This window comes from Panthera pardus, unplaced genomic scaffold (assembly GCF_024362965.1).
Source record: "Panthera pardus isolate Hobbes unplaced genomic scaffold, ASM2436296v1 HiC_scaffold_13, whole genome shotgun sequence".
Lineage (NCBI taxonomy): Eukaryota > Metazoa > Chordata > Mammalia > Carnivora > Felidae > Panthera > Panthera pardus.
Window position 1 is genome coordinate 127,760,900 of NW_026526688.1, and position 16,463 is coordinate 127,777,362.

The window sequence follows — 16,463 nt, forward strand, 5'->3', positions numbered from 1 at the left end:
CTTTGAATCTATACAAAAAACTACTTGCTTTATTCTGAGCATACAATCAATTACTATGTCTTTGCACATCTTGACATTCTTTTCAGTTCACCAAGTAATTTTTGAGCACCTGCTGTGATTAGGAACGTACTATATGCTAGAAAAAAATGACCTACAACTTACCATGTCTTAAGTACTTACTAGGTGCCACCCCAAATCCCCCTTTAAGGCATAATACAGGATGTCTCATTATATTACAAATTTAATAAGTTGAAACCAATATAGTATTCGCATTTTATTTATGACAAAACAGAGGTTCAGAAATGTTAAGTAATTTGCCAACCCCACATAAATAGAAAGTGGCTGAGATGGACTTGTATCTGTCTGTTGAATATCACACTTCTTTTGTGAATTCCTACTAATGATAATAATTCCAATTCTAATGTGTCTTCTCAATGAGCCTTCCTGATGTCCACAACCCCCAACCAAAGATGACCATAGATGCTTCTGCCTCATTTATTATAATTTTAAGATTCTAATTTATGCTATATGTCTTTGTGTATCTGTCTTAAATTTTCTACCAGATTTTGTGTTTCTTGAAGGAAAAAAAAAAACAACTCCTGTAAGATTGGAAATATTCTTTCTCTTGTGGAAACATCTCATTGTTCAATGAGACTCTCTGAGTAATTTGATAGATTAGAAAAGGTCAATATTCTACACATGTCCTTAACTGCATAACAAAGTTCTCTATTAAAATGTTAAAAAATGGCATTATTGATAGTTTTCCAAAAGTTTTATTCTTCTTAGTGATTTATATTCTGCTTCAGTTCCTTCATACCAATTATATTATAGAGTGTCAAAGAATTTCTAGCACATTCCTAATTTGGAGGCTTTATAGCAGCACTTTGAGAGCTAAAGAAAGCTTACTAGAGAAGTGAGGAAAAAAGTATTAGTCAAATAGTCACTGAAATTAAAAACACTAATAATAAAACCCAGGTGAAAGTATGTACTGTCATGACCAGTTCTAGCACTACATAAAAATAAAAACGTGAAGTAAGGCAAAATGACAATAATCCTGTCAGGGCAATAGCAAGCATTTTAGAACATAAAGATGTTATACCAATCATTAAAAAGTCTTAATTGTATTCTTACAAAGTGTTGGAACTTCTAGCCAAATGAACAGACACAATTGAAATTTTGAAGATGCGGCATCATAAAATGTACAATGGTCATCACTTTGTAGAGCTTCAGACAGTTTTAATTATTTGTCTTTGTACAGAGTTCACAGAAGTAAATCTGCTCTATGTTTCTGTAAAACATAGGCTATGTTCTGGCAATAATAGCCTGATTGAAGTATATCTTTTCTCAGAGGTACTATTCTGACTTGCAAAAATTTAAGGATTGGTTAGAGAATTTAGAGAATTTATTCTTGAACATGTTAAAGTAATTCAGGGTCAACAACACTTTTGAACTCCCATTAGATTTCTTAAAATCGTCCTGGCTGTGTGCTTAAATACATAAAAACAAACAGTCTCAGCAATTAACTGGACAGTGTGGGATAAATGCAATGAGCAAGAAATTCAGTGCCACTTCCATGAGTGCTAATGAGAATTGGGTAGTTAATTCTCCAGCACTTCTCTGAATTTTCAACCTGTCTGTTAGGTCTATTCCAAAGCATTTACTTCTTCACCTATCCCTACCCCATGACAATTGTCACTTACCTCAGTGATGAAGGATTTGGCAGTAGCAGGATTCATAACAAGGATGGCTCGCCTAAGAGTGTCTCGATAGCGATTCAATTCTTCTATTCTCAAGGTGTCAAAGAGAGTGGTGATCATTTTATTGATGTTGTTTTCTACCTTCTGCAGTGCAACATCCATTCCCTGCTGAGATACTTTGTCCAAAAACTCCTGTATTCCACGGATATCTAGGAACATCAAAAGCACATCGAAATGTGAATTAGAGCACAAAAGGTAGATAAAAGCTATTTCACTCAAACCAAAATGCAGGTTATTGTTCCACATTGTAGACTATTTAAAACTACTAATTGAGTAGCTGATAGAGTTCTCAAATATATTTTAGGTTTAGTACGATATAATGTGTTTATGTGAAAAATGCAGGCATTATTATTTTTAATTTTTTGTTTATTCATTTTTGAAACAGAGAGAGACAGAGAGAGCAGGGGAAGGGCAGAGAGAGAGGGAGAAAAAGAATTCGAAGCAGGCTCTAGGCTCTGAGCTTTCAGCACGGATCCCAATGGAGGGCTCCAACCCGCAAACCGTGAGATCATGACCTGAGCCGAAGTGGGCCGCTTAACCGACTGAGCCACCCAGGCGCCCCAGGAATTATTTTTTAAATGAATTTCTTTGTCTCCACTGAGCATTTTAAATTATCTCACCTCTACCAAAATCTTAGGACTGGGTAGAGGGAAGTAGTTGAGGAAGACAGTCATCTGTCTATTTATTTTGCTCAGCATTCAAGAGTGATATTAACTTTAGATAAAATATGAATATCATTAATGGCAGATGACTCTAAATCAAAATTACTACCAGTTCTAGAAACAGGCAATAATATCACTAAGACTTGACATTGACAATCTAAATAGAAAGAGGGTTTTGAGAGGTTATCTTCTAAGCGTTACAGGTCATTTAGACCACAAATAAAATAGCCATTCTTTTGTCATTTTATGAGTACCACTTCCTTAGCTCAAATACAGCAAACCTGGTAGGAGATAGTTCTCTTTTCAGGAGTATGAGGGATGTACTTTGTCTATAAGATATATTTTAACAAAATATTCACAACAAGTCCAAAATAAGCAAAGTTTTAAAAGATTATCAAATGAAAACTATCTCTATTTCATATTTAAATAAAAGGATCAAATCCATTCTAAAAAAAAGTGTTTAAAGATTGTATTTTGATGTATATTTAAGTAACAAGTGTCTGAAATGCTACAAATATTTCTTCACACCACATTGGCTGTTTATAGAAGGGATCTGAACTTTACAATCTTAATATAGCAGATTTGCTTTAATGATATAATAAACTATATTTTTCTCTATATATCTATGGCTTAGAGTGATTTGAGGGAATAAAAAACTGGTGAAAGATAAGAAGTAAATAGAATTGTAGGTTGCTTATTATGAATGGACTATACTTCAATATTCCCAATTGTACATGTTTGCATGCATGTAAAATTTGTCTCTCAGGGGCAATAATTAGCTCGTGTGTTTTTCATACATTAACAATTAAAAAAATATGTAAGCCTGTAGAATTAGAAAACAAATAGCTACAAATTTGGAAACCAGTATTTGCTCAAACTGAAAGTTTATATTTGCAGGGTTACAAATTAATAAAAATAACTTGCTTTCTTTTTATGATTAGTTTTATTTTAAAACAATTCTATAAATAGTATATGCTATCTAGTGAATCTAAAACTCTTAAAATAGATTACTGTATAAATTCTACATTATATATCTCATTCCTTGTTATATTATAAATCCAGGATATCAGAATCATAAAGCTTGACAGAACAAAGCCTCATCTAGAGCACAAGAGATGTAAAAGCAAGAATAATATATTAATAATTAATTATGTACTCATTAAGTGTCCAAGTCAGGAAGTACCTGAGGGTTTAAAATACTCAAGTATGGATTAAACAAAAGGTTAGAGCTAATGAGATTTACAGATATAGGTAGACATATAATAGGACCATGTACACATTCAACAGGTGTTCTCAAACCTTGGTATGAATTAGAATCACCTCGGGAATCTTATTAAAAATACAGAAGCCTAGGACCCATCCCAGAACCAAATACATTTACAATTTGCACCAAAGCAGATCCTTGATTTTGAATTGTAAGTAGTTGTTTCTTTATATTGAATCACTTAAACGTGCAGTTAAATGTAATACAAACCAAACAAGAAATACATTGAAATAAACAAAGATGCCCAGAAAACAGTGTGGCCAAAGCTTAAGGTTCCAGATCAATTACGTTCTAGGAAATCTTCTGTTCACAGATATAACATACTGGTGCAATTTCATATCTTAACTTTGAGGGAAAAAAAATGTTCCAAAATGCATTTATTGAATACAGATACAATGCTGTGTTCAAGGAACACAACAATGAATACCATTCCCCGCAATGAAACAGACAGTAAGCAAGTAAACAAACTAACAAATACAAATCACACTAAGTTCTTGCGAAGCAACAATAACGGTGATCTGGTAGATAATGACAGGGTGGCGAGGAGAATCGAGTTTAGTTATAATAGTCAAGGAAGGTTTCGCTGGAAAACTGGTACTTAAACTGATCTAAAACATGAGACGCCATTACCCAAGCAAAGAAGTAGGAAGAGATGACAGCATGATAAATGCCCAAGGCAGAGAAGAGTTTGTGTTTGAAGAACATAAAGGCTTCCAGTGTGGATGCACCCAAGTTAGTGAGGGGAGAACAGAGTGGGGTGCAGATATATGGAGAGGGAGAGGCAGATTATGTGGTTCCTGGCGAGACACAGAAAGAAGCTTTGATTTTATTCTAAATACAGTTTTAATCTCTTAAAAGTTTAAGTAGAGGATCTAACTGGATGACAACCTATGTGTGAAAAATGAAAAGCGGTCTAAGTCTGAGAGTGACTTGTTTGATAGTATAACTCAAAAAAGCTTATAAATAGTTTTCTCTTGATTTAAAACCGTATGGCATTTTTTAGCTTTTATTTTGGCCAGAAATTAAGTAATATGGTATATTGTTGTATAGCCCCAAAAGTGATGTGATACAAGATCGCTATTACAACTTTGCTTCCTTAGTCTGGAATTCCGGTTATCACTACCTAGATAATCTCTTCGTAAAACTTTCAAGTATTTTTTTCTGATCTACTGTGTGTAAATTACAGTGGAGGGTCTAAAACACACCAGTTACTATTATTAATAATAATAGTACATAATCACTTATTAGGAGATCACCCTTCCCATGAGATAGAACCTAATTGTCTAAAATTTACTGTTGGCTAGTTACCCAAAATAGCAAGCATGATGTTTTAGACTCTTGAAATGCAGGAATTAAATAGTAACAGCTTTCCTTATTTAAGAATAATACCAAACACCCACGACATGTGGCAAGTGGTAAGCTTAATATGAGAAGAATCTGAATCATGCTGTCTATTAGTTGCTGTATGGAAGCGTTATTAAAAGAGAGAGTGGGCCTGTGGCTTTAATAATTCATGAACATAATTAACCATCACAATTGTTCAGCTGTGTGTCTATTCCTTGACAAGAAATAAAAATAAAAGTCATAGAAAGAAAGAAGACAAGACATAGTGCCTTACTTCAAGAACTTCTAGGCCTGTGGGTGTGACTAAGTGCTATTCATTAACAATAGGAAGTTAAATATAGTTTCGGTTCAGTAATTCCAGTGATTACGGATTCTACTGACCAGATAATTCTAAAACAGCAAGTGGTAGAAGGCTCATTAACTAAGTTATTAAACATAAGATTAGGGAAAAAATTGCTTTTTTTCCCAGGCACTGTAAAGGAACTTGTGCTATGTGAAATAATGACCTTCCAAAGAAGCCCAAATCCTAATCCCTGGAATCTGTGAATAAGTTATTCGGCAAAGAGGTTTAATGCTCTTGGTGGCATTAAGGTTGTTCATCCCCTGATCTTAAGATGGGGAGTATCTTGTATTATTGGGGTGGATCTGGTGATAACAGAGTCCTTAAAATTAGAAGAAAAAGGCAAAAGAGAGAGTCAAAGGGAGATCTGACTACTGAAGAATGAGTTGACCTTGGGGAAAGTTCAAAGAGATGTAACACTGTTGGCTTTGATGAAGGGGGAAGGAGAACTTCAGCAAAGAAATGTGGATGGTCTCTAGAAGCTAGAAAAGGCATAGAAGGTTCTCCCCAAGAGCCTCCAGAAAGGGACACAGACCAGCTGATATCTTGATTTTAGCCTAATGGGCTTCCACGTCAGCCTTCCAACCTATAGAACTGTAAAATAATAATTTGTGTTGTTAAAGCCTCTAAATTTGTGGTCATCTGTTACAGCAGGAATAGAAAACTAGTAGAGAAGTATACTTGAGTCTAGTCCTTAGGTCAGCACTTTTCAAATGGTGGTCCACTGAATTTAATTTTGTAATCATCTGGAAAACTTGTTGAAAAAGAAGTTTTCTGAGCCCCACCCCACTACAATAAAATAAAAACTCTAATGACAAAGCCCAGATATTTTCTCAGCTGAAGATTCTTAGGAAACCAGTTTGAGAACGAATGCTCCAATTTCTTACCCTTTCTTTCATAGGCTCCTATGAAAAAGCCATGAAGATTATGGATCCTCCTTTTCCCCATATATGTAGATACCAAAAACATTATGCATACTGCCTAGATTATGGTCTCTTAGTCTGATCTGCTTGCTCCCCTTAAAGGTAGTTATTGGAGAACCTGGATTAGCGTATTGTCACTGCTCTTAATGATTTTCTTTCTTTTCATGCTACACTGGAAGGTAAAGAATAGATATTCACATGTTAGCTAGTAGTGTGTATTACATTTTGTTTAAATAGAGGCAAATTTTATGTATGTATGTATGCATGTATGCATTTATTTATTTATTTATTTATAAATGTTTGTTTATTTTCAAGAGAGAGAGAGACAGAGTGTGAGTTGGGGAGGGGCAGAGAGAGAGGGAGACACAGAGTCCGAAGCAGGCTCCAGGCTCTGAGCTGTCAGTACAGAGCTTGATGCAGGGCTTGAACCCATGAACCGTGAGATCATGACCTGAGCTGAAGTCTGGCGCTTAACCGACTGAGCCACCCAGGTGCCCCTAAATAGAGGCAAATTTTAAATAAAAATCTCAAGAAATATAACAGACATGAATACCCTTCCCAATAACACTGAATTGGTTTCAGTTATTAATTAATCTAACTAGCTGTCTTTCAGGCCTAAGAAAAACGTACTAAGCTATAGAAGATTGAGTTTTCCAGGGAAGCAGACTCTGAGGTAAAGATGGAAGTACAGGATGTTTATTAAGAACAGCCTGCAGGAATAACGCTTCTGTAGCCAGGAAAGGGAGCAAGAGTCAGCAGAGGGAGAGTGGGGATACTGCTCAACCAAATCTGCCCAGACCCCTGGAAGTGGGATGCCCTCAGAGTTCTCTCACGTTAGGGCCAGTGGAAGGAGAAACTTGATCATCCTTCATGGGTTTCGGTTTGGTGGTTCTCCTCAGCTGAGGGCAATTCCTGGGAGGGTACTGAGACTGAGCTGTCAGTGCTCTCACAGATTGGGGAATAAGTGCTTCAGTTCTGAAGGGGGGGGGGGTTGGATGGCACAGGACAGAATGTATCCAGGAATTTTCCTTGCATTTATTGTTTTGGTTTTCAGGCTAATTTGACATTATAAGTAATTTGCCCTTATAAACCATTGCATCTTTCTTCTTTGAAACAACTATCTATGGAAAACACAGTACACTTGATGTCAGACAATCAGGTTCGGATCCTTACTTTTATGCCCACCTACCCTATGGACTTTGAACTAATTTCATAGTTGATGTCTGTTGTTTTTAGCTTCCCAGTATTTCTTCTCCTTTATTACGAATAACAAGACTTCATTTTTCATTTAAGAAACAAACCTGTCCCCATCCCTTGTATTCAACATTCTATTGTGTTCTATATTCTATTACTGGATGGTCATGTATCCCAGGATGGTCAATTTGAGCTCACCACATCCCTGGATAGTCACAGGATTCAAATGAGGACTGAGATTTGATATGTGGATAATGAAAAAAAATCTTTTTATATCACACGTGGTATGATGTACTTTTGGGACTGCGCAGCCTGTGTTGTTTAGAGAGAAGCTGAGAAAGAAGCCAATGTGTGAGGTAAAACAGAGGCAAGGCAGCTGTTCCTTAGACGTCTCAACTACATGAGTCAACGAAAAAAATTTTTTTTTTTTTTTGCTCACTTAGTTTGAAGTGAATTCTTGTCCCTTTCAAGAGAAAGGGTATTGACTAATACAAAACCTTTTTTGTAAATATATGATAGTTTGGTGATGAAGGTAAAAACACAGCTCCTATCCGTGAGATACATCCAGTTTAGTGGAGCAAAGGATAACTTACACAGGTAATTAGGATTCAGTGTAATTAATGCCAATAAAAGAAATGGAAGCCAGGAATGGAAACATAGGGTTAATAGCAACTAACTACACCTTACTGATGAAAAGAAACATGTTTAAACAAATCACTGGGTTGTTCTGATAAAAGGAAATAGGGCTTTGTGAAATATTAAAGCAGTTTATTAAGCACAAATTTCTAAGCAAGGTACATTTTCATTATCAAGACTTTATTAACCCAGTCAAAAGTCCCATTTGTTCTTAACTTTCTTCTGCTATCTTTTTATGTGAAAAAAATGAAAAAAGGAAATCTTTATAAGGACTAAAAGTTGATCGAGGTAACATCCTCAGAAGTTGACATTATAGCAACTGTCAACTTCTCTGACATCTGTGAATTGTGTAACCTATTCAGACCATTTCCCACAAAAACTCTCCAAGAGGTAGTGGCTGATTAAAGCTCAATTATTTATTTTATTAAATTATGTAAAATAATGACTTTATCATGGTTACTAATGTGAGATTAAATGTAATCTCTATATTAAAAATGGTTTAAATTTAGTTAATTAGGAGAGAGAAATCCCAGGCTACATTAGAATCTAATATATAAATACATGTCCAAACTGACCCCCAAACCATTAGTACGATATCCTGTTGTACATTGCAAACCAGTGGTCAGCATCCAAATAGATCCCTTTTAGAATCAATTCTTATGTGCCAAGCACTTTGAAAGAATGTTTGAGCAAGACAAAAAACAGTCCTTGCCCTCAAGGAGTTTGTTATTATACCATCTGATGATAACACAGGCCCTACGGTAGATAGAAGAATCTCACTTGACTACTCATTTTCCAAACTATAGTTGCAATTTAACTAAATTTAGTGACATTATCTGGAATATATCAGATGGTATTCCTCAAGATCATTATATTCAAATATCCAATTTAAAATACTGAATTTGGTAGGAAAAGAGATTTGTCACTAAGTCTCTGATTTTTTTTTTCTCCTCTACTCATCTCTCTCCCTCATTTGAGTAGATTAGGCATGTTTAATCATTTTGACCACTTAATGCATTGAAGACCTCACTTGGAGCAGGAGACTAGCACTGCATTCAGCCAATCCTAGAGTTTCTGAAATGATGACAGAATTCTGAGCATTAAAATTACTATGTAGAATCTTGTGACTTTTTTTTTTAGATAAAAAGGAATATGTCATGTCGCCAGATATGTGAGCTACATCATTGAGCTGAATGCCTTTTCCCAACATATGAATAGATAGCAAAGCATACTGTACAAAATGCCTCATTTCCTGAGAAAATAAGTCTTTCAACCACTGAGTGATTTAAAAATTTTTATTTAGAAGAACCCTTACTTCAAAGGGAGTTTAAGTCTCCACTGAGTATTTCCTTGCCATTTGTAGTGTATTTAGGAAAAAAAAAACATAATATGCTGTCTTAGATTTTGAGGTGACAGTCTAGCAACAGTGGCCCATCACTAAGATTTTCTATTTAATGAGAACTTACTATTTTAGCATTAGATCATAGTGTTTTAGTATGAGAGTCATCTTTACAGTAATGCTGATCAATAAGGACATTTGACTAAGAACAAATCCAAAGTAGTTCAATATATCATTTTTAACTACTCGGCATAATACGTACTAAAGGAAAAGAAATAGTTCAATAAGATGCTTGGATTAATTATACGCTTATTGACGCACATTGAAGTAAATGAGAGAACTGAAAGTTGGAAAGTGGCCAAATGAGCAATAAACAGCTTTAAGACTGTCTAGAGAGATAGTTAATAATATTATAGTCATTAGACGTTTGAAAAAAAACTCTCAGGGTAATTATAAACATTTGCAATCAATTAAGAGGAATGTGTCCATTTTACGGGCCTTGATTAAGCCTACATCAAGATGCATGGAATAAATGTTATTCCTTGGAATGCATTCATGAGGATGATCAGCCAGTGTTCATTTCAAAGGGGCTTAACATATGGCAATGTAATTGTAAGGAAAGGGTGATACACTGATCTACTTAATGGTAGTGTGTAAGTACCTCAGGTCACTCGATTATGTATTGACCCTTAATTTGGAATCATTAAACTAATGTTTTCAGAATTCAGGAGAGCCCATAAGTAACTCATTTAGTAATCCTTAGAGTTGAGTTTTGTTTTTCTTTTTTTTTCTTTGCTTTTGTGTCGATGGGTATTAAAATATTTTATTTCTATATAAAGAGAGAAATGTATATTTCATTTAATCATTTCCATACTAAGATATTTTATCAACACCTATTATGCACTTTAAGGTCTCTGATTTTCAGAAGTACTCAGTTTAACAAATTAGAGCAGAAATTTACATATGGCCAAGAAACTTATTGTAAAAGAGAATATACTATCCTGGCACTAAGGAAAATGTCAGAAAGGTTGAAAACATAAATAAGTTCCAGCTAACCAAAATCAACAAACAAAAACAAATTCAAACTAGAATTAATAGGTGTGTGTTTTAGAAATAATTTTAAATGTTGAATTATAAAGACAAGTACTTATAGTTTTAAAATATTTCATATATGTCAATTTAATATTAAATTAAAATTTTAAATTAACTTAATTAAAATAAAATGATCTAATTAATGCTTAACTATTTTTTTTTCTTATAAGCAAGGTTCCCTTAACTGGAAAAAGAAGAACATGGGCCCATATATGCCTACCCTTCACCCAGAGGTAATTCACCCATCACATAATTCAGGTTGGTGACTGAGAGTCCACCAAATGCCTGACCAAATTATTTGATTAAGGGAATAGCAAAGGACCCAAATATGGCCTGAGATTTGATGCATAGATACATACCTACATGTATGATATTTGCTATACAGACAAAGCAGGGAAAGGGTCTTTCTTTAGTGTAATAATCTGTAAGGATATGCTTGGAGTCACTAATGCCATCTCTCTTGCTTAAGAATGAAACCAATACATAAACTGAAGTAGAGATTATGTAATAGATTATGGTAAAGTATCTAATTACTTTCAATAAGTTCATGTCTCCATGTCATTACTGTAAAAATCTGCTTAGATCCCTGTCATTGTGTTACACTTCTAGTCTTCATAACTTGATCCATCTAATAGATCTATCAATAGATCAAATCCAGTATTGGGCTGTGGGACCAATATTGTTTTAGGTAAAGGATATTAAGGAACTCAAGTAGTTCATTCACTGAAGCACCCTTCAATTTCACTCCATATGTCACTCTGGTAAATCAGTTCTATTCAGTCCTCCTGGCTATGAAATTCAACTTTTCTCTCATCAATACTCTCAGAATGGAATCCTCCCATTAAAGCAATATATCTGCTTTTATTCTACTTTAAGAACTACCTACTTCTATAGCTTTCTATAACTTTATGGTTTCTGTATATTGTCAGTTCCTTGATTCTGGAATCTAGCCATTGGCTAGTGCATTCAACTAATTCCTTGCATACACCTCTCTGATAGTGAGCCTACCCTGGACTACTACCAATTGCTTTTAATGAGCCTTCCTTAATATCATATTCCACCTAATTAACCAAACTTCCTCCTGGAGATTTGGTTGAAATCTAAGCAAATTGAGATGCAAAATTAGAAGGGTAATTTGCTGCAAAACATCAATAAGTGAAGAAAATGAAAAGTGATACAATTAAGTGATAAAGATTAAAATTTTTTTTAAAAAAGAAATTATTAAAAAACCACAAAGTACAAGTGTGTGTCTTGTTTTCCTAAAAAGAGAGGATTCACTCCGCTCTCTTAGGCAATAAGATAGCAGTTGGTGTATTGTGTAAAAAGTAAATGTATCAGAGCATATACAAAGGTATTAAAAAACATAATAGATAGGGATAAAGACATTTAGAAAAGTGGAATATTTGAAAAGCACAACACATTGAAATTGGGAAATTGCTCATGTTGAAAATGGTACTTATGCAGTAGAATACTAAGAAGGGTTCAGGGGGCATATTCATTTTCTTCACTTATTGATAAATGATTTTCAGCAAAATCATTCTCATTTTATATTATCCAAAATGGATCATTTTGTCCAATATTAGTGTTTTAAGTTTCACATAAAGAAAGTTTTTTTGACAGCTAGAAATACCCATTGTACAAATGTGAAATAGGCTCCTTCAAAATATAATGTGTTCTTTCTCCCTTGGAATATTCTGGAAGGGGAAACAATGCTATGAATCAAAGATGCTGAAGAAGAGGTCTACTGAAATTTCTTGTTTCCAAATGCCTTCTAGAGGAACAAAGCTGACAGTATTGGAACCCCCTGGAGAGTGTTAAAATACTTATGCTGCTGACGCATACCTTGCAACAATTTTTTTTTTTTTTTTTTTTTTTTTTTTTTTTTAGTGTTTATATATTTTTGGGAGGGGTTAGTCAGAGGATCTGAAGTGGACTCTGTGCTGGCAGCAGAACTCCCAATATGGGGCTTGAACCCATGAGCCATGAGATCATGACCGAGCCAAAGTCAGACATCTAATCAACTGAGCCACCCAGGCACCCTGCAACAATTCTGATTCCAGGAGCCTGTGATGGCACTCAGGTTTTCTGATGATTAAAAAGCTCTTCTAGTCATTTTGATCTATTATAAAATTCAGGTTCTAGGAGTCTACTGCATTCAATTCTAAATGAATTTTTTCTATGACTCCATAAACTCTAAATGATCATGATTCAGTTACGCTATTTAGTTTAAAACTGTTGCTTTTACACCTTTTTCCTTTTTTCTTCTTCAAATATCTGATGAATTAGTGTGTCTTCTAAGTTTTGGTTGAGATATAATTTACATACAATAAAACAAACAGACCTTACCTGTGTAGTTCAAAGAGAATTTATTGTATTGCCCTGTAACTACCACTAAAAACAAGATATTGAATATTTGTGTTATCATGAAAGGTTACCTTGTGTTCTTTTCCAGTCTACCCTGATTCAGAGATGCACCTACTTTCTAATTTGTATCCTCAATATTAGTTTTAATGCCATAGAACAGAGATTGGTAAACAATTTCTTAAAAGGGCCAGATTGTAATATTTTAGGCTTTTGGGTTTTGTTTCTATTGCAACTGCTCAACTCTGCTATTGTAGCTCAAAAGCAGACATAGACAACATGTAAACAAATGAACATGTTGTGTTCCAATAAAACTTTATTTACAAAAAGAAGTTTCAGGCCCAATAGTAGGTTCCTAACCCTTGAGATAGACAATAAAGACAGAATGTATTGACTGCCCTCAGGCTGTGCCTCCTAAACTAGAGCTGGACTCAAATATTGTATATGAATTGAGAACTCAGAACTACTAGTTGGCAAGAAGTCATATTGAAGGCCCTACTGATGTATGTCTCACTCAGGGGTCCCAGCAATGTAAGTAACACTTCTTTCCTCTCTTTTCTAACCTCCATCTCTCCATCCCTACTCCCACACCAGGAACGTCATATCCACTTCCAGAACTATTGTTCTTATATGAACATTACCTCCTTCCTGAAGACATGAGTCACTCATTAGGGGTGGCAATGAGAACTTGTTTAAGTAAATGCCAGCAGCAGAAAATGTAGTACTTTATTGAGATAGCTCTAAAATGAGGCTACTTGTAGTAATATGGGGGAGCCATATGGAGCCATACTGGACTTGTTACTGAAGTATACCTACAGGTAGTTTCCCCTATGATCAGAGCCGTCCAATTAGAATTTTTTTCCCCTAAATTTCACTGAAGTGATCAATGGTACCACTTCATCCTTAGAAGTCAGTCAGGTCAGCCTAAACCACTGGCCACCGTAGTTATACATGACAGAATTTCTCCTTGTGAGACAGGCAGACTCTTTGCAATCACAAATAAATCCTATTTACTTGGATCAAAGCCTCTGGCCAAGTAAAATGGTTTATGCAGAAATTTAAGGAGGAAGCTCTGTGACTTTTTAAAGTAGAGTCTTGACAGTTCATGGGATTTATTTAAGTCCTGGACCCTGAGGGGCATAGTTGTGATCAATCTTGCTCATTAAAATCTTGTTTATAGTGTCTTTAAATAAATGCAGAGGAGACAAATTGAATAGATTTGATCCTATTTCCTGTCAGTAAGATTAACCAGAGTGGTCTTAGGACTGGCATATTTAGGGGGAAATTTGCCAGAAGTCAACAATGTAGAAGCAAAGAATGAATATTTTCAGGAGACAATTTCCATAGGTTTCATGTCTTATTGCGCATTATGGAAGGAGCAGCTCTCCCTAGAGAAGACAGGTTTATTTACAATGAAGACAGTGTCTTTTTTTGGGACATATACCGAGCATGTTTACTTAGAAGCCCATCATAAAAGACACATATTCCCTAAGCTAGGGGTTTCTTAGCTGTCATATGAGCCTGTTTCATGTATAGCATCCGCCTGAGTGGCTCCACATAGCCCTGTGAGACATGAGGTCAAGAGGAACCAACATTAACTTGAGGCTCATGCTGCCTGCTGCACTATGAGTATTAAAGTCCTCTTTCTCTCTAAAGGAGTATAGTGCTTACTGCCAGTACCCATGAAATTGATGCAAGCTCACACAAGTTAGCTTGTAAGTAGGGTAAAATCTCAGATGCCTTGTAGTTCTTGACGATATTATATAACAGCCCCAAGAGGTAAGAGAGCCTGAAAAATGTAGTTTTTCAACTGGAAGTATTGGTCTCTCAAATAAACTTGGCATTTTGTTGGCAAATCTGAAAGGAAGGAAGGTTATTTTGCAGGCAAGTACCTGTTTGTGCTGATGAATCAGCCTCCTTTGGCCCAATGGCTGTCCTGTTTCCATACTTCCAATGATAACCAAATCTTCCAAACTGACATACAGTATTTTTTCCTTGAATGATACTAATATTTTAAAGATCTGCAGGCTTGATGTCATTGTCTCTCTGTAATAACGATGATTCTATGTATTTCTTTTGTAATTTTTAAATAATTTTACAGTTTGTCAGAAATTAATCTTATCCTTATTTCTACAGCATCAAAATACTCTAATGGTTGAAAGCAAGGACTACGTATGAGACTATCATTGTTTGAATTCAGGCTTCTCGACTTATTTGCAAGTTACCTGATGTTCTTTTCATTTGCAAAAATCATCATCATCATCACCATCACCGTCATTATCTACCACAGCAGGCTGCTGGGCAGCTATGAGGCTTAAATGAGATGATACATGCAAGGCACTTGGAATAGACCCTGGGTATAATAAATGCTCTCTGTAAGATTAGCCCTATTAATTATATTCTTGGGTAATAGTTCATTAAATTTCAGCTCAGATACTACCTTAGTTGTGTTTTGTGAGCAAGTTACTCAGTTTTTCCCCCCTGTTTTCCTATTTGTAAAATTGTGATAATAGTATTACCAACTTCATAGAGCTTTTGAGATTACATGAGCTAATGTAAAATACTTAAGTTTAGGGCCTGGCCAATTAAACACTCAGAGATAATATTTTTAATATTTTTCTTGCTGGAATACTTGTTCACACTTTCTGTTTGAGTGACTGTCTCTCATACACTGTGAAAGTTAGCTAGGATTTTGAGGCAACATTCAAGGTTAAAGTCCACCCGTAAAGCCTTCTTTGATCACTGCTACCAAAAATTCAACACCTTCTTCATTACACATCATTTGCATTCACTTTGCACCATTCACGAGACTTAACACACTATTTTCTCCATTAAAAGGGTCATAAATATTTTACCTCTTTTGTTAATTGTAAGCTTCTTAAAGGCTAAGACTACATTCTGTAAAACTTTTTATCTCATATTTTGCATTGCACTAAGCAAGTGAGCAATGAATATTTCTTAAATGACACAGTTTTTAAAAAGCTCAACACTTCCTAAACTCTTTCAAGCCTTTTAAAAATGTCTTGAATCAATCCATTCAAATAAAGTTTCCACATTTTTTTTTTCCGGTTTCATCCATTTACTTAGAATCAAAGACTTGAATTTTCTTTGTTAAGGAATTTAAAGTAGCCTTTTATACTGTGCCCTTAATCATAATTAACTCCTTTTGAAAAAAGTGTTTCTCTAATTAACTGGATATAGAAGCCTATTCTTTTTTTTCTTATTTTTCAAGTATATTTTTATAAGCAAAATACATCTTCAATAACATTTGGCTCCAGTAGGCTGACTTATTTCATCCACAGATGATGCTTAATCCATTCTTTAATGAAAGCAATTCCTGATAACCAAGATAAAAGTCAAGTATAATTCCAATGTTTGAACTTAAAATGATGACATTGATGAATGGATATGTAAATACATGTAGCCCTCTTCAAGGTAGAAGGTATTTGGATAGCTTGATGTTTATTTTGGACTCTAGCCCAGTTCTTTACCAGCAAGATTTATTGTGAGTATCAAAGCGAAATTTTCTTTTATTAAACAAGAGTATTACT

General features: G+C 34.9%; 1 protein-coding gene across 2 annotated transcripts in view; it reads right to left on the bottom strand.

Annotated features, from left to right (window-relative positions):
* GRID2 (glutamate ionotropic receptor delta type subunit 2) overlaps positions 1–16,463 on the bottom strand; it is a 1,432,440-nt gene that overhangs the window by 660,222 nt on the left and 755,755 nt on the right. For both annotated transcript variants that reach the window (XM_053901394.1, XM_019464250.2), the window contains exon 4: positions 1,701–1,906. In XM_053901394.1, coding sequence (XP_053757369.1) covers positions 1,701–1,906 — 206 coding nt within the window. The remainder of the gene's footprint in view (positions 1–1,700; positions 1,907–16,463) is intronic.